Below are 16,491 nucleotides of genomic sequence, written 5' to 3' on the forward strand. Positions count from 1 at the left end.
CAGATCTAGAAGGATGAACTCTATAAGGCTGAGTCTATAATGCAGATGCCTCCACCCAGCCCTGAAAGGTCTTCCGGGAAGGTGCAATCATTCTCCTTCATGTTGGAGACAGTCCAAGAACCCCTGTGGATGCCTGAAACCATAGTTAATGCCAAGCCTGAAACACAATGTATTTTTCCTACAAATACACGCCTGCAATAAAGTTTAATTAATAAATTGGGCATAGTAAGAAATTAATGGTGGGAACATAGGGCAACTATAAAAATACTTTAATGACAGCTATTTAAAATTCAGGAATTAGCCAGGCGGTGGTGGTGGTGCACTGTAATCCCAGCACTCAGGAGGCAGAGGCAGGCAGATCTCTGTTAGTTTGAGGCCAGCAACTACAGAGCAAGTTCCAGGACAACCAGGGCTACACAGAGAAACTCTGTGTAAAAGAAAACAAAAATCCTTAGGAATTATTTATTTCTAGAAATTTTCCATTTAATATCTTTGGACAGCAGTGGTTAGTAGATAACTGACACTGAAGAAAATGAAGCCACAGATAAAGGCACATGTATGTGTGTGAAGCACATGTGTGTGTATGAAGCACATGTATATGTATGAAGCACATGTGTGTGTATGAAGCACATGTGTGTGTATGAAGCACATGTGTGTGTGTGAAGCACATGTATGCATGTGAAACACTGGATGTGCTGTGTAGAGTTGGGTTTGATTTTACAGTGGAGCAGAGGCCTGGGTCCTGCTTCCAGGTGGACATGGGGCTAAACAGGGATGGGCTATGTCACATCTGGGTACAGGGACAAGAGCAGTGCCCTTCACCCTACCTTGAACCATGACAGAGAGCGATTTAACACACGAGACAAGGGCTACACCATGGTCACTGCAGGCCTTAGCAGTCATCAAGGCTAAGGTATGATCATTTCTGTGCTATGTTTCCTTTCAGAACCCGATGTCTTCCTCATCTTCAGCCAGGGGATGCAGGGCTGCCTGGAGGCCCAGGGTGTGCAGGTCCGAGTCATCCCAGTCTGCAATGCCAGTCTCCCTGCCCAGCGCTGGAAGTGGGTCTCCCGGAACCGACTCTTCAACCTGGGGGCCATGCAGTGCCTGGGTACCGGCTGGCCTGCCACCAACACCACAGTTTCCCTGGGCATGTATGAATGTGACCGAGAGGCCTTGAGTCTTCGCTGGCAGTGTCGTACACTAGGGGACCAGTTGTCTCTGCTTCTGGGGGCCCGTGCAAACAATGCATCGAAGCCTGGTACCCTGGAGCGCGGCGACCAGACCCGCAGTGGCCATTGGAACATCTATGGCAGTGAAGAAGACCTATGTGCTCGACCCTACTACGGTGAGGGCTATTGCAGACAGGAGGTGCCAAAGGGACAGGTTTAGGGTAACGAGGCCTTTGAATTCTGTGGGCTCTTGCCAGTCACTGTTTAATAGGTAGAAGTTCTAAATAATTAGGAAAATTAAATTCAAAGGGTTTAACTTTAAAAAAAAAAGATTAGTGGCTGGGAAGATGGCTCAGTCAGTAAAGTGCTTGTTAGCCAAGGATGAGGAGCCAGGTCAAATCCCAGAGTCTGCATAGAAAGATATATGCATGGCAGCATACTTATAAACCCAGCACTGGGAAGGCAGAGACCGGAGGATCCCTGGTTGAAGCCTGAGGTTAATGAGAGAACCCAAGTGTGCTCCCACCACTCAGGAGGCAGGGGCAGGGGCAGGGGCAGGGGCAGGGGCAGGGGCAGGGGCAGGGGCAGGGGCAGGGGCAGGTAGATCTATGAATTCGAGGCTAGCCTGGTTTCAGGAGCAAGTTTCAGGAGTTGCACAGAGAAACCCTGTCTTGAATAATAAACAAACACACACACAAACAAACAGAAAAAGACCCACCATACACAGATAACTCAGACTAAAAAACAAACAAACAAAAAACAAACAAACAAAAAGAAAACCAACAACAACAACCAGAAGCGAACATTACAAATAAAATTATAATCCCATAAAATGGAGGATAGCTGGTTTCTTAGGAGATGCCACCTTTTCCTTTCTTTCTCCTCTGAAATGTAAATCATCATCGGGAGAAAGAAACATTGCAAAAGTCTTGAGACTGGAGACATTCAAATGGGCATAGAGGTCAGCGCTGACATCTTGTTTCAACCCTCACATACATGCATGTGAATACATACCTGAATACATGCAAACACGCTCGTATGGGTGTGCACACAAATAAAATAAAAACCTGGGGCTAGCAAGGTGGCTCAGTGGATAAAGCAGCCTGGTGCCTGGGCCCTACATGGTAGAAATAGAAAACTCCTGAAAGTTGCCCTGTCATACACACACACACACACACACACACACACAAACACGCACACTCACATGCACACACACATACTCATAGGGACATACCACAGAGACTAACACACTTACTCACACATACATACCACATAGACTCACAGATTCACACACCAAATAAATGAATAAATAAGTAAAGCAATAAAAAATTAAAGATTAAAAGGCAAAAATCAAGAAAATTTCAAAACTAGCTTGCACCATCCCATAAAGTGGCAGAGAACATGAAGAACAAGGATTGTCCCTGTGCCCAGGGACAGTGGCATTGTGACAGGAAATGGAGTGACTGTGGAGGCTAATCTGATTATTCTGGGGGAAAGGCTAACACTGTAAAGAGGATTGTGCTGAGCCTTGGGTGTGTTGAGCCCAGTTAAGGGCCTTAGAGAGCGGTGACTAATAAGACATGGCAGGTTTTGTGGCTCAGACTTCAGTGGGGAAGGAGCACTAAGGCCAGCCTTGACTACACCACGGATTGGAGGCCAACCTGGGCTATGTCTCAAAGACAGGGAGTAGAGGAAGGGGGGGCTGCAAGTAGTTTGAACTGAGAGATGATAGAAGCTAAGAGAGCCACTCCTAAGCTGCAGTCATTAGGAAGACGATAGAAACAGGTCATCAGAGCTGGCAAGATGGCTCCACTTGTGAGGGCAACTTGTGGGACAAACCTGACCTCCTGGGGGACCCACATAGCGGAAGGAGAGACCCAGCTCCCAAAAGTTGCCCTCTGACCTTTATATATTATGTGTCTCCCCTCCCCATTTAAAAAATGCAATCATTTTTTTTAAATCCTGATAGTATATTAAAATAATTCAAAGAATTTAAGATTACTACTGCTCATAAAAAGGGATGACTTGGGGTTGGGGATTTAGCTCAGTGGTAGAGCACAAGGCCCTGGGTTCGGTCCTCAGCTCCAAGAAAAAAAAAAAGACAAAATAACAAAAAGGGATGACTTACCTCCCACTCACTCTCCACAGAGATCTGTAGCAGTGCCTCATAGGTTTTGCAGGTGGCTAATGGGGATCTTAGTCACTCAAGAGCTTGTGACCGGATCCGTCATTGGAATTCTTCCCTGGAAAGACACCTGTGTTCCAAGATAGACCGTTTAGGGACGGGTAGCCTGGAGCCTTGGTTGTACGGCTAGCTGGCTCAGCTCCCGTGGCATTGAAAAGGCATTGGAGGGGTTGCAAAGCCCCTCCTAGTGGGGGTGTGCAGTGGGCCTGTCCCACACCCCTCAGCTGTCTAAATAGCAAGAGTTGGTTCTCTCTTTAAAGCCATTATCTGGTTCTGTTGCCTCCCATCCCCCACCCAGGCCCCGACTCCCCAGACCCCTGCTTTCTCCCATATTCTCACTCTCTTGGATTGTGGGAGGTTTTCCCTGAGGGGTGAGGTGGGACAGAGCTGTGGGGCTCCAGGCATCAAGGCACGGCTCTCTTCCCCTCCAGAGGTCTACACCATCCAGGGAAACTCCCACGGGAAGCCGTGTACTATCCCCTTCAAATACGACAACCAGTGGTTCCACGGCTGCACCAGCACGGGCCGGGAAGATGGGCACCTGTGGTGTGCCACCACCCAGGACTACGGCAAAGACGAGCGCTGGGGCTTCTGCCCCATCAAGAGTGAGAAGCAGACGGGCTGGGAGAGCCCTGGAGGGAGGCCGGAGATGAGGAGCTGGGGTGGGGGATGGAGGGAACTCAGAGCGGGCAGAAGAACTTTCGCGAACCGATAGTGTCGCTTGTGGGAGTTGTGGGGGGATCTATCTATGGTCCGTCTGTGGTGGTGGCAGGTAACGACTGTGAGACATTCTGGGACAAAGACCAGCTGACTGACAGCTGTTACCAGTTTAACTTCCAATCCACACTGTCCTGGAGGGAGGCCTGGGCCAGCTGCGAGCAGCAGGGTGCAGACCTGTTGAGCATCACGGAGATCCACGAGCAGACCTACATCAATGGTGAGGTGAAAGGCAGCCTCCTGTAGCTGAGGTCTGACCCATGCCGATGGTGGTGTGGTGGCGGGGGTGGGGTGGGGGTGGTGGGGTGAGGGGTTGTGAGGAGTTGGAGGCGGGGACTCTAGCTAGTCTGAGATAAGCCCCTCCTCCCACCACAAGAAAGGACGTCCCACCCCCATCCCCTCAACCCCCCACCCCCCACCACACCATTCCTTCTTGGGAGGAGCCATGGGGAGAGAGTGGTAGTGGGCAGAGATTCCCTTTCTCAGTAAGCACTCTTTCTGACAGGACTCCTCACGGGCTACAGCTCCACGCTGTGGATTGGCCTTAATGACTTGGACACCAGTGGAGGCTGGCAGTGGTCTGACAACTCGCCCCTCAAGTACCTCAACTGGGAGAGTGGTGAGGCATGGGGACCCTATGGACACTTGGCTTCTTTCTACCCTACTCTAGAGGTGGGAAGTCTAGGCTTTAGCCCTCCTGGAATGGCCCCGTAGCCTGTGGCGGGCCTTGGTATGAAATAGGAATTGCCTGTGTCCTCTCAGGTAGATGTGTCTTGGTCCAGGGCTTGTGAGTGGACCTGGTTTTAGTCTCTATTCACAGCTTTTACATACACAGCTGCACCCATGTACCAAGGCCAGGGAGATAGGGGATAAACTCTACGTTGCTGACTAGGGGGTTCAGGGTGGCATGAGCCCAGGCTATAAAGCAGGGTGACCCAGTGGTGCAATGTACAAAGTTGAATGGAGGCCGGGCTTCTCAGGCTAATGCCAACGTTGCAGGGAGTGGAGGGAGAGAAGAGGCCCAGAAGGGGGCCTGGGAGGGACATAATTTGAGCTTCCCTCTCCTGGGGTGCTGGCACCCTACCTGCCCCACAGATCAGCCGGACAACCCAGGTGAGGAGAACTGTGGAGTGATCCGGACCGAGTCCTCAGGTGGCTGGCAGAACCATGACTGCAGCATCGCCCTGCCCTATGTCTGCAAGAAAAAACCCAACGCCACAGCCGAGCCCATCCAGCCAGGTGAGCCGGGTCACAAAGGGCTAAGGATCTCAGGGTCACAGTCCAGTTCAGCCTTTCTGGTCCTACAGACCCAAAGCGACTCTGATTTTCTCTACTAATTATTCAGCTAGTCTGGAAAAAATCGGAATGTGACATTCATCATTGGGTGAACATGCGCTGGGAACCGTGTAAAAGGCAGCCGATATTCACCAGCCCTATAGAGACTACAGTCGGATGGGGGTCACAGACATCTTAATACTTAGAATGCCCTGAGCTATGGGCTACAAAAATATGTGATTGACAGAAGCTGGGGGGAGTGACCGAGTGCCGGAGAGCTGAGGGGTTTCTCAATGTGATATAGGACTTGAGATTTTCGGCTTGACCCTAAGTTTAAAAGGCAGAAGGAAGGCTGGGTTCAAGACCTGAAGGCATCCATATTTAAACAAAACACCAGGTGTGGCGGAGGGGGGTCCCCAGAATCCCCGAGCTGGGGAGGCAGAGACAAAAGGATCCCTGTGGCTTATTGACCTCCAGGTTAGCCTACTTGTTAAATTCCAGGGCAGCAAGAGATTTAAATAAAATTTAAAAAAGAAAGAGGAGAATGACCCCTAAGGAAAACTCCAGTTCGTCTTCTGGCCTCCACGTGCACACAAAGGCAGAGGGAGGGGAGGGGTTCTGGCAGGGAGCAGCCTGTGGGAGGTGTGGGTGCTTACCTTGCTAAGGTATGGAGCCCAGCAGCACCTGGAGGCCTGTGAGCAAAGCAGACTGGGAAGACCCGCCCCAGATTAACTGAATCAGAGCCTGCGTTTAACAAGACACCCCCCTCCCTCGGGTGATTCTTAAGCAGGGTGGTTGACGTGAGTGCAGAAAGGCAGGTCGCAGCCGGTCTCTGAGGTCTGAGTGGGGCTGGGTAGCCCATGGGAACCTTCTGGCTTTTAAGTCTAGGAGTGTCTTGCTCGAAGGTGCAATTGGAAGAGGTAAATCTGAGGGCCTCCTGGGAGAGAGGTGTGGGGTGATAGACAGCACATGCTTTGGGGACTGCCCCTTCCTGATGTGTGTCCTTGGCTCTCTGAGATGTAGACTCCTCGTTTGCAAGTTGAGAGTGGATGCCTTCCTTCTTGCAACGTTAGCTTAGAGCTGGATCCTGGGTTTGGCTTGGCCTAAGGAGTGTCTCTGTGGCTGGCATTTCCCTGGCAGTGTAAACTGGAGGGGCTACTACTGGTCCGCTTTTGTAGCTGCTAAAGTAGAGACTTTCACAGAGAAAATATGACATGCCTGTAGAAACCCAGACAGACAGACAGACAGACAGACAGACAGAACCCTGCAATGACTCTTTCCCCTGTGGCTCATCTGGGGAGCTCTCCTCTAGCCACTAGGATCTGTGGCTTGGATTTGCCTTCCTTCTCCCATTCAGCACACCCCCCTGCCCAGGTATTTGAGGGAGGCCCATTCTAAGTCTCACTATGAAGGACACATCATTTCCAAAGCATTCCACAGGACCCTTTCTTCCTCAGGACCCTGGGACTTGACTAGCTACTAAAATCTGTTCTGGGCTGCAGCCCAGAGCCATAATCCATTGGCTAGTGAAAGACGACCCCTATCTCCTGCACTGTGGAACTCGCCTGTCCCCTTTCTCCTGCACCGTGGAACTCGCCTGCCCACCCACTCTGAGGAGTCTCTAGCCAGAGGCATAGCTGGAATACCCCTGGGTTGACCCGGATGGAGCTGGTCTCGGGATTCTAATCTGGGGCAATGAACAGGGATAGACTCACATCTTCTCTCCTGCCTACACAGGATCCTGCCTGAGCCTGATTTTGTGGGTGGTTTGATGACATTTTGTTTTCTTTTGCCAAGACCCAAGTGTGGACTTGTTTGCTTCAGCTACTCTCAAACTCCAGTCCCTAGCAGATAAAGCCCCAAAGCACATCTGTGGGTGCAGGGGAGGGACTTCAGAAACAGGAAGAAGTATGGAAAGGAAAGGAGCTAGTGAAGGAGTCTAGCAAAGGGGTGTGACCGGTCTGCTGGACTTTACGGCCCTGTCCCTGCTGTGTTCCTGGCTGCTCACCCCACCTCTGGTCAGACTGGGCCTCATTATTCAAAAGCTCCTCCCTTGTTTCTTTTATCCAAGACTGCTGAGGCCAACACGAAGGGGGCGATCTGTGGGTGCTATGGGACAGAGACTTCATTCATTAAGCACAGTGTCCCTGAGCTAAGTTTGGTTGTCTTAGCAAGAAACACTGTTTACAGTAGATCCTGGCTTGGGAGGCCAGTGTGTCCCACCACTTGCCCGTCTCTCTCTGAGAGACTCAACCAGAGATGGTCTCGTAATATCTGCTATTACTGGGTTTTAAAGTATCTTAAGGCAATTGTTCTGGAGAAGGCAGATGTTAGAGATGAGACAGGTTGAGGGTGGGGGTGCGTGTGACACCCGTTGGATTCTGTCTGACGCCTCCATTGTGCCTCTCCATAGACAGGTGGGCCAATGTCAAGGTGGAGTGTGACCCCAGCTGGCAGCCCTTCCAGGGCCACTGCTACCGCCTGCAGGCGGAGAAGCGCAGCTGGCAGGAGTCCAAGAGGGCGTGCCTACGGGGCGGGGGCGACCTCCTTAGCATCCACAGCATGACTGAGCTGGAGTTCATCACCAAACAGATCAAGCAAGGTGAGGGTCTGCACGTCTCATCCCTTCCTGCCCGGGAAGCACAAAGCCCCCTCTTTCCTTCACTGCTGGTCTTCTCCCCTTCTCTCCTCCCCTCCTTCCCCAGAGGTGGAAGAGCTATGGATTGGCCTCAATGATTTGAAGCTGCAGATGAATTTTGAGTGGTCTGATGGGAGCCTCGTGAGTTTCACCCACTGGCACCCCTTTGAGCCCAACAACTTCCGTGACAGCCTGGAAGACTGTGTCACCATCTGGGGGCCGGTGAGACTCTTCTTTCTCATAATAGCACCATAGCACCCCTTCCACCCTCCCCACCCCACACAGCTGAAAAATAAGTGTCTGTCATCAGCCCTGTGTACCCCAGGCTCCTTCCTTCCACAGGACTGGCCTGCAGGGTTAAAGAAGAGCTAATTTTCCAGAAGCCTTAAGCCACCATGTCAGACCCATTCTTAGTCTCGTGCCAGCTGTTCCTTCCCACCAGCAGATGGCATCAGAACCCACACAATGGCGAAGCTGGGCAAGCAAGGCCACTGGGTTCCAGCCCTTGCCCCCCCACCCCCCCAGGACCCTTCTCAGTTCAGGGTTCTGTCTTCTCAAGAAATCATGGATGATGGTGGCTTTGCCACGCCTTGACTCAGACCCAGGGTGGGTGGGAGAGGAAACTGAGGCAGGTTTTTGACAGAGAAGAGCCCTGAGGCTTGGGCATAGTCTCCTGCTATCACATGCCGTCCTGGGGTCTAAGCAGCAGACCTATTTGCACTAAAGGATTCTATTTAAAAAAAATTTTAAGTGATTTGGTGAGCGGCTTCTATGTCTCAGGATTTTCCTGATTAGTGGGATGAATGGATGGTGTGCTGTCAGGGTGGGGCGTAAGGGCAGACTCGGCGATGACTGGGAGGCCCCCGGGTCGAGTTCCTCTTCAGCACCTGAGATTCCGGTCTGGACACACCAGCCTCTGCTCTCCCTGACTCTTCAGTAGTCCCAGGTCTAAGGCCTATGGGCTCCGTTTTCACAGTTCAATTACCTAAGATCATCCACCACCCAAAGTAACTAGATAAGAGGTTCAGAAACAGTTCACAAGCATTAAAGTTTCTTTTTTATGCGTACGGGTGTTTTACCTCTATGGAAGTCTGCATACCTCTTTCATGCCCGGTGCCTGTGGAGGTCAGAAGAGGGCACTGGATCCACTCAGAACCGGAGCTGTAGATGTTGTGAGCCATCTTGTGGGTGCTAGGAATCGAACCTGGGTCCCTCTGGAAGAGCAGCCAGTATTCCCAACTGCTGACCCACGTCTCCAGCCTCTGCACAATGGGTTCTTTCGTCCACCTGTGGAGTCCACTCTTCTCTCTCCATCCAACAGCCTGGGACATAGAAAATGAGGCTGGTTGCTAGGAATCGCACAGCAAGTTTAGGGTCAGGGTCTGGTCTAGAGAATGGGCTGGAAAACTTGCGGGGAGAGTGAGAGATTTGGGGTGAGTCTTCTGTATTGTGTGTCCTAGGAAGGACGCTGGAATGACAGTCCCTGTAACCAATCCTTGCCCTCCATCTGCAAGAAGGCAGGCCGACTGAGCCAGGGCACTGCAGAGGAGGACCATGGCTGCCGGAAGGTGAGGGTGTTTTTGAAACTGCCCAAGGTGGGGTCAGCCCCAGGGGCTTCCTGGGTGGGTGAGGAGAGATGGAGGAAAGCTCAATGCCTTGTCCTCTTGGTTTCTCAACTGCTCCTTCCTGAGGGAGTGATATTGGGGGCGGGCCTTGGGAGGAAAGTAGAGGGCCCTACCCCAACTCCGAGTCTTTCCACAGTCGAGTGCAAGGAAGCCAAATGGTCAAGCCTGGTCTAGTCACGGTAGGAGTAGGCTGTGCAGTGGGCTGGCTCTGTGCACCCCAGTCCTCTCTCCTCAGTGCGCCAGTCTGATGACAGAGTGTGCTTGGCTGTTTCCTCTGGAAGAGAGAGGCCACTCGATGGAGAAGGCTTTCTCCTTCCTCATCCTTTAACCCACGGGGCTCCAGCAGAGTTTTGGGTAAAGGAGAGAGGCTGTGAGTTGTGAAGGAGGATAAGTATGTGACGGGCCTTCTCCACCCTGTTTGGCCTAGCCCAGTTGCGAGTGAGTGGTTGTGGAGAGGCTGCTTGTAACTCTCCCTTTGTGGTCTTCTATGCAGCAGCTCCTTGTGGCAGGCCTCAATCCCTTCCCTTTGAATTAAACTCCTTTGAAAGCCCAGCCCCAGCTGAGTTCTCCTCAAGAGGCATGATCACACTTGCCACAGGAGAGGGAAGAAGGCTGTCAGGGGCCCAGCCGAGGAGTCCAGGAGTCAGTGAGCTCAGGGCTTAGCTCTGTCCTGGAGTGAGCAGTGAACAGGCGATTGGAGATCGGCCTGGAATGTATGTGTGTGGATACTGTGTCCAGGAGCAAACACTAGGAGAGCCAGGGGTCTCTGCCTAGGCCTGCTTGCCATCTGGGGGCCTCCCTGATGCATGACAACCACTTGTCTTGTCCTGGCTCCTGGAGCTGTCTCTGCACCTAAGGTGGCCACTTCTCTTGTTGATGAAGGGCTACCCTGGCCTCCCTCCCTCTACAGGCTTATCCTACCGGACTCCACTCTGCAGAGTCCTGAGGACTACTCAGCTCCCTCTACGTCCTCCACCTCTCCGTAGCTTTTCAGCTCCGGTATCCAAGCCAGATGCTATTTCTTATTATTATGTTTTTATTAATGTTCTTTATTTTGTCATTATTATGCTTGTGTATATCATACGAGGGTGGGGCCTTCACATGTCAGTGTGTGCACACAGAGGCCAGAGGACAACTTTTGGGGTCATTTATCTCCTTTAACCGTTGGGATCTGTGGCTCAAACTCAAATCAGTGTGGCAAAGGTGCTTACCCGTTGGGCCACCTTGCCAGCACCCGGTTATTTTTATGTATTTACTTTATGGGTAAGTGTGTGTGTGTGTGTGTGTGTGTGTGTGTGTGTGTGTGTGTGTGTGCACATGTGTATATGTGTTCATGTTGGGGCCAAAGGTCAACCTCAGGAGGCTGGCCTCCTTATGAGACAGGGTCTCTCATTGGACTGGGTCTCCCCGGTAGGTTAGGTTGGCTGACCATCAGATCCTCAAGGATCCGCCTGCCTTCTCCTCCTCGATGCTGAGGGTAAAAGCACACGCCGCCATACCTCCTTTTTTCCATGGGTTCTGGGGATCTGAACTCGGGTCCACATGCTTGCTGAGCAAGCGCCTTACCACCTGAGCCATCTCTCCAGCCCCATTGCTTTTGTCTTGTTGTTTTCTTTCTTTCTTTCTTTCTTTCTTTTTTCCCATACTGAGGATTGAACCTAAGGTCCATGCTGCTATAAGTGTGTTTTGATCGCTGAGGTGTATGACCAGCTCCTGTATTTCTTGGTTTAAATGCTACGTGCGTCTCAGAGCTGTGCCTTGGGCAGGTCTGCCGCGTTCACCCCCTGATGCAGCAGTTGTCGGTGTGGTGAGGAGAGCTGAGAGTACCCAGTTGCAGAACTTAGTTCAGGCTTTACTTTCCGGTGCCAAGTCAGTCCCCTATGTCCTGCACACACACAACGGTGTATCCTGATGTCACCCTACCCAAACATGGGCAGGTAAGGGTGGGATCTTCCTCCCACAGAACCCCTCTTCTGCCCTCTCTCTTGAGCCAGGGTTGGACATGGCATAGCCCATCCTGCTACTGGCTGGGAGAGGACCAAGTGATCTACAGTGATGCCCGGCGTCTGTGTACTGACCATGGCTCTCAGCTGGTCACCATCACCAACAGGTAGAGAGGGTGGACAGAAGTCCTGGCCAGTCCTCCCCCATGACCCTGATCTGGTGGGATGATATCCTGGCAATCTGCCCAGAGGGACTCAGCACAAACCTTTGAGTGTGCTCCAGACTCTGTGGTTAAGCGATCCCAGAGTAGAGTATGAGAGGGATAGGTTCAAGTTTGGACTGTAGGACCAAGAAAGAAGAGTGTGGGCTATACTGGGAGTCTGGTTATTGTGTGAGTCCTTTGGATCCCCAGTTCCCTGGACACATTACTGGCTGTGCACACTACCTGAGCTTCTGGGCTGAAGTATCAGCCCCGTGGTCCAGGGCTTGTGGGAAGCCACTAGTAAGTGTCGCGCCTTGACTGGCTTGTTTCCGAAGGTTTGAGCAGGCCTTCGTCAGCAGCCTCATCTATAACTGGGAGGGCGAGTACTTCTGGACGGCCCTCCAAGACCTCAACAGCACCGGCTCCTTCCGTTGGCTCAGTGGGGATGAAGTCATGTATACCCATTGGAACCGAGACCAGCCTGGTGAGCCCTTCACACCCTGTTTGTCTGGCACTGAAGCAGGGAGGCTGTGGTGGACCCAGAGCTGTGTCAGGACTTAGGGTGAGACCTTGCCAGCTGAGCCTTCTCTGAGTCCCAGTTTCTTCATCTTGAAATGAGGCTAATGGTGCGTTCCTTATAGAGTTGATGTGAGGCTTAAATATGTATGTAGCTACGGAAAGAGGTCGCATATGCAGTGTGTGCACAGCACTTACAGTTACTGCCTGATAGTATCGATTCCCACGTTCATTGTCTTTTTTTCTTTTTCTTGAGAAAGAGTCTCAAGTCTCAAGTAGCTCAGGCTGGCTCTGCAGCAATTTTCCTGCCTCAGTCCCTTGAATACTGGTATTGTAGGTGTATACCACTTCACCTAGCTAGCTTCAGTGTCCCCCCCCTTCCTCCTCCTTGTCCTCTTCTTCCTTTTCCTCCTCATCTTCCTTCTCCTTCTCCTCTTCTTCCTCCTCCTCCTCCTTGTCCTCCTCCTTCTCCTCCTTTGTTGCTTTTTTGTTTGTTTGTTTGTTTTTGTTTTGTTTTGTTTTGTTTCCGGAGCTGGGGACCGAACCCAGGGCCTTGCGCTTGCTAGGCAAGCGCTCTACCACTGAGCTAAATCCCCAACCCCCTTTGTTGCTTTTTGTTTTCTGAGACTGGGTTTCTCTGTGTGGCCCTGGCTGTCCTGAAACTCACTCTGTAGAACAGTTTGGCCTCGAACTCAGAGATCCACCTGCCTCTGACTCCCGAGTGCTGAGATTAAAGTCAGGCTACCACGGCCTGGCTCATAAGTTCTCAACCTTCCCATAATCTAATGGGATACAAAATGAGATAGGCTCAGAAAGGCTGAGTCTCCCCACTCACTGTAAGTAGTCATGGAACTAGGACTCTGCCTCATGCCTTCCCCCAGTTTGAATGCTGACACCCCTGCCTCCAGAACTCATCCCTGTAGAGACAGGCTCTTTCTCCTTCTCAGGGTACAGACGTGGGGGCTGTGTGGCTCTGGCCACGGGCAGTGCCATGGGACTGTGGGAGGTGAAGAACTGCACGTCGTTCCGGGCTCGCTACATCTGCCGACAGAGCCTGGGCACACCAGTGACACCAGAGTTGCCTGGCCCAGACCCCACACCCAGCCTCACTGGCTCCTGTCCCCAGGGCTGGGTCTCAGACCCCAAACTCCGACACTGCTATAAGGTGGGGTACCCTATTGGCGTGTTGGGGGTAGAGGAGCAGAGGGAAAACGGGAGCGGTGAGGAAGTTCATAAGGGGGACCTGGGGACCGTCATGACCCTGAAGTGCCAGCCTAGACGGCAGACTAGAGTATTTGCTGATGAAGAATTTGTCTGGAGTGTTCCGAGGCTTGATGTGTAGTAAGTGCTTAGTAGATGTGTGAAGAGTTGAAGGAGCGAGACCCCAGAGTGTTCTTCAGGATTCCTGGGTAGCCTGATAAAGAGAATCTTCTAGTACACCATGTGCAAGGCCCCGGTTTCTATCCCCAGTACCTCTTCTGGGTGCCAAGTGGAGGTTTGGATTTGAAAGAATTGGGTAAGGCCTTGGTGATTTACCAAACTTGGGAGCCAAAGGTTTGTTCTTGTTTGAAATTTTAATATTTGCTTTTGAGACAGCATCCTGCTCTGTAGAAGCCAGGCTAGCCTCGGCTCTTGGCAGTCCTGCCTTAGCCTCCCAAGTGCTGGTAACAGGCATAAACCGCTATGTCCAGCGTCATCTCTTGTGTAGCCCAGGCTAGCCTCAGGCTCATTATGTAGTTGAGGATAACTTTGAACTTCTGACCTTTTGCCTCTACTTCCCAAGTACTAGGTCTGCATGTATCTACCACAATGCCTGGCTTCCAAGGCCTTTTCTTACACATAGAGACTGAAGCTTAAGTCAGGGGAAAGGACCTGTCTTCAGTCAGTTGTGGCTCTGCTGGGATTAGAGCCCAACTGAGGATGAGGAGATCAGGGGCTCTTGCCAGGAGCTGACAGTGTCACTTACCTTCCTGAGATAGAATTGTCGGACTGGAAAGATGGCTCAGCGGTTAAGAGCACTGACTGCTCTTCCAGAGGTCCTGAGTTCAAATCCCAGCAACCACATGGTGGCTCACAACCATCTGTAATGGGATCTGGTGTGTCTGAAGAGATAGAATTGTCTTTTGCCTGAGGAAGTGGCAGATGCCCTTTGGCCCATGGCCACAGCTTAGGCATCTGGCTCTGCCCCTGCAGGTGTTTAGCTCAGAGCGGCTGCAGGAGAAGAAGAGTTGGATCGAGGCCCTCGGGGTTTGCCGGGAGTTGGGGGCCCAGCTGCTGAGTCTGGCCAGCTATGAGGAGGAACATTTTGTGGCCAACATGCTCAACAAGATCTTTGGGTACTGAGTGGGTGTGGCGGCCCCTGCACTTGGGTGGGGGCAGGCGTGGCTGCTAGATGCTGGGTTCTGTCCTGTCAGAAGGTGGGCACTCACATTGCCCTCAGAGGGCAGAGGTGAGGCTTGGAAGGACCTGCATCTGTGAATGATGCCAGAACCTTCCTGTCTCTTTCAAGTTGCTATGGTCCCCTGGAATCTTCGTCGGAGGCATGGGGGCCACCCACTTATAGGAAACCCCGTTGCTAAGCAGTGTCACGCAGCCAGCGATGTCCTTTCAGACACAGTTCCCATCTCAGGTCCACCACCCCCACCCCCTCAGCATGTAGGGAGAACTCGCCCCCTCAGTAAACCATCCTGAGAGACAGAAGGAGAAAAGCTGAAACTGTTCAGGCAAGCGATGAGGATGTGCCCAGATCCTATCTTTGCCACGGAGGCTGACGACTGTAATTTATGGCACATGGCGTTGTAATCAGTTACTATCAGTTTAAAAAAAAAAAATTCCAAGTGGACCAGGCTCCCTGAGATCTTAATTCCAGGGATATTTCCTCCTAGCTGTCAGGGTTTCATCATGTGACTGGTAACTACGGCAACGCGTATTCGCCATTTTTTTTTCCATCTCATCACATGGATGCTGTTCACATCCCCCGGCACCCTGTTCCTCATGCATTCGAAGTGTTCTCATGTTGGACCCAGGGATTAGGCTGTTTGTTCGATGTCACAGTGACAAAGCACGTTCCGAATCCAGGATTTTTTGAGCTCCAGATCCTTAAATTTCTCCCACACCCATGACCAAGCAAACTCCCTAAATTCCCCAAGCAGGAAAAGCATGCAGACTTCTGCAGACAAGGTATCTCAGAAGGGGCCAGGGAAGCAGGCTACTGGTTTTTGAGTTAACCAGGGCACTTACTCCAGCTGTCCTTGTTTCTAGGGGAGGCAATTTCAGAGAACACACACACACACACACACACACACACACACACACACACACACACACACACATACACACACACCCTACAGTGCTTTCAGACATCAGTTTGCAGTGTCGACTAAAGCTTCCGGCACTGGGGACTGCCTAACAGATAGCTGGCAGCAACTGGGTGCTACACTTGATCCCCAGCATCTCTCACCTCCCTTCTCTTCTGTCCCCTGTCCTCACCCAAGTGAGTCAGAACCTGAGAACCATGAGCAGCACTGGTTTTGGATTGGCCTGAACCGCAGAGACCCTAGAGAGGGTCACAGCTGGCGCTGGAGCGACGGTCTAGGGGTGAGGAGCGGTGGAGGAGGCGGGACAGGGAGGTGGGTGGGGCTTGGTTGGAGGTGGGCACTGGCTGGGGCATAGCTGGGCCTGACGTGGGCAGGGACTTTGGCCAGTGTGGGTAGGTTAAAAGTAATCGGGTTATGGACTGAATGCTCGCCCGGCATGGCAGTTCTCAGCTCAGCCTGGGCTACTCGGTTACTTGTTCATACATCCATCCCTCTTTAACAGTTTTCCTACCACAATTTTGCCCGGAGCCAGCACGATGACGACAATATCCGAGGCTGTGCGGTGCTGGACCTGGCCTCCCTGCAGTGGGTAGCCATGCAGTGCCAGACACAACTTGACTGGATCTGCAAGATCCCTAGAGGTTGGATGTGGTAGTAAGTGGGGTGGGGTGGGACAGATGCTGGAAAAGGGCTTCGAAGCAAGGAATTTGGGGGGACCCGGATTCCCTCTTGCCTGACGTTTTTGGCCCTGCTGTTCTGTAGGTGTGGATGTGCGGGAACCAGACATTGGTCGGCAAGGTGAGGCCCCCCAGGCTACCCGATCTCTTCTCTACCTTTGCCCAGAATAAAACCAAACAGGTCAAGGGTTGCACCCCAAAAGGGACTCAGTTAGTTAGCACT

General features: G+C 52.0%; 1 protein-coding gene across 2 annotated transcripts in view; it reads left to right on the top strand.

The window, feature by feature from the left end:
• Positions 1-16,491, top strand: part of Mrc2 (mannose receptor, C type 2) — a 61,305-nt gene that overhangs the window by 34,209 nt on the left and 10,605 nt on the right. For both annotated transcript variants that reach the window (XM_006247631.5, NM_001024687.2), the window contains exons 2-16: positions 947-1,348; positions 3,789-3,962; positions 4,130-4,294; positions 4,580-4,693; positions 5,170-5,313; positions 7,763-7,951; positions 8,055-8,209; positions 9,448-9,555; positions 11,607-11,722; positions 12,094-12,242; positions 13,222-13,439; positions 14,468-14,610; positions 15,769-15,871; positions 16,094-16,232; positions 16,354-16,389. In XM_006247631.5, coding sequence (XP_006247693.1) covers positions 947-1,348; positions 3,789-3,962; positions 4,130-4,294; positions 4,580-4,693; positions 5,170-5,313; positions 7,763-7,951; positions 8,055-8,209; positions 9,448-9,555; positions 11,607-11,722; positions 12,094-12,242; positions 13,222-13,439; positions 14,468-14,610; positions 15,769-15,871; positions 16,094-16,232; positions 16,354-16,389 — 2,355 coding nt within the window. The remainder of the gene's footprint in view (positions 1-946; positions 1,349-3,788; positions 3,963-4,129; positions 4,295-4,579; positions 4,694-5,169; positions 5,314-7,762; positions 7,952-8,054; positions 8,210-9,447; positions 9,556-11,606; positions 11,723-12,093; positions 12,243-13,221; positions 13,440-14,467; positions 14,611-15,768; positions 15,872-16,093; positions 16,233-16,353; positions 16,390-16,491) is intronic.

This window comes from Rattus norvegicus, chromosome 10, assembly GCF_036323735.1.
Source record: "Rattus norvegicus strain BN/NHsdMcwi chromosome 10, GRCr8, whole genome shotgun sequence".
Lineage (NCBI taxonomy): Eukaryota > Metazoa > Chordata > Mammalia > Rodentia > Muridae > Rattus > Rattus norvegicus.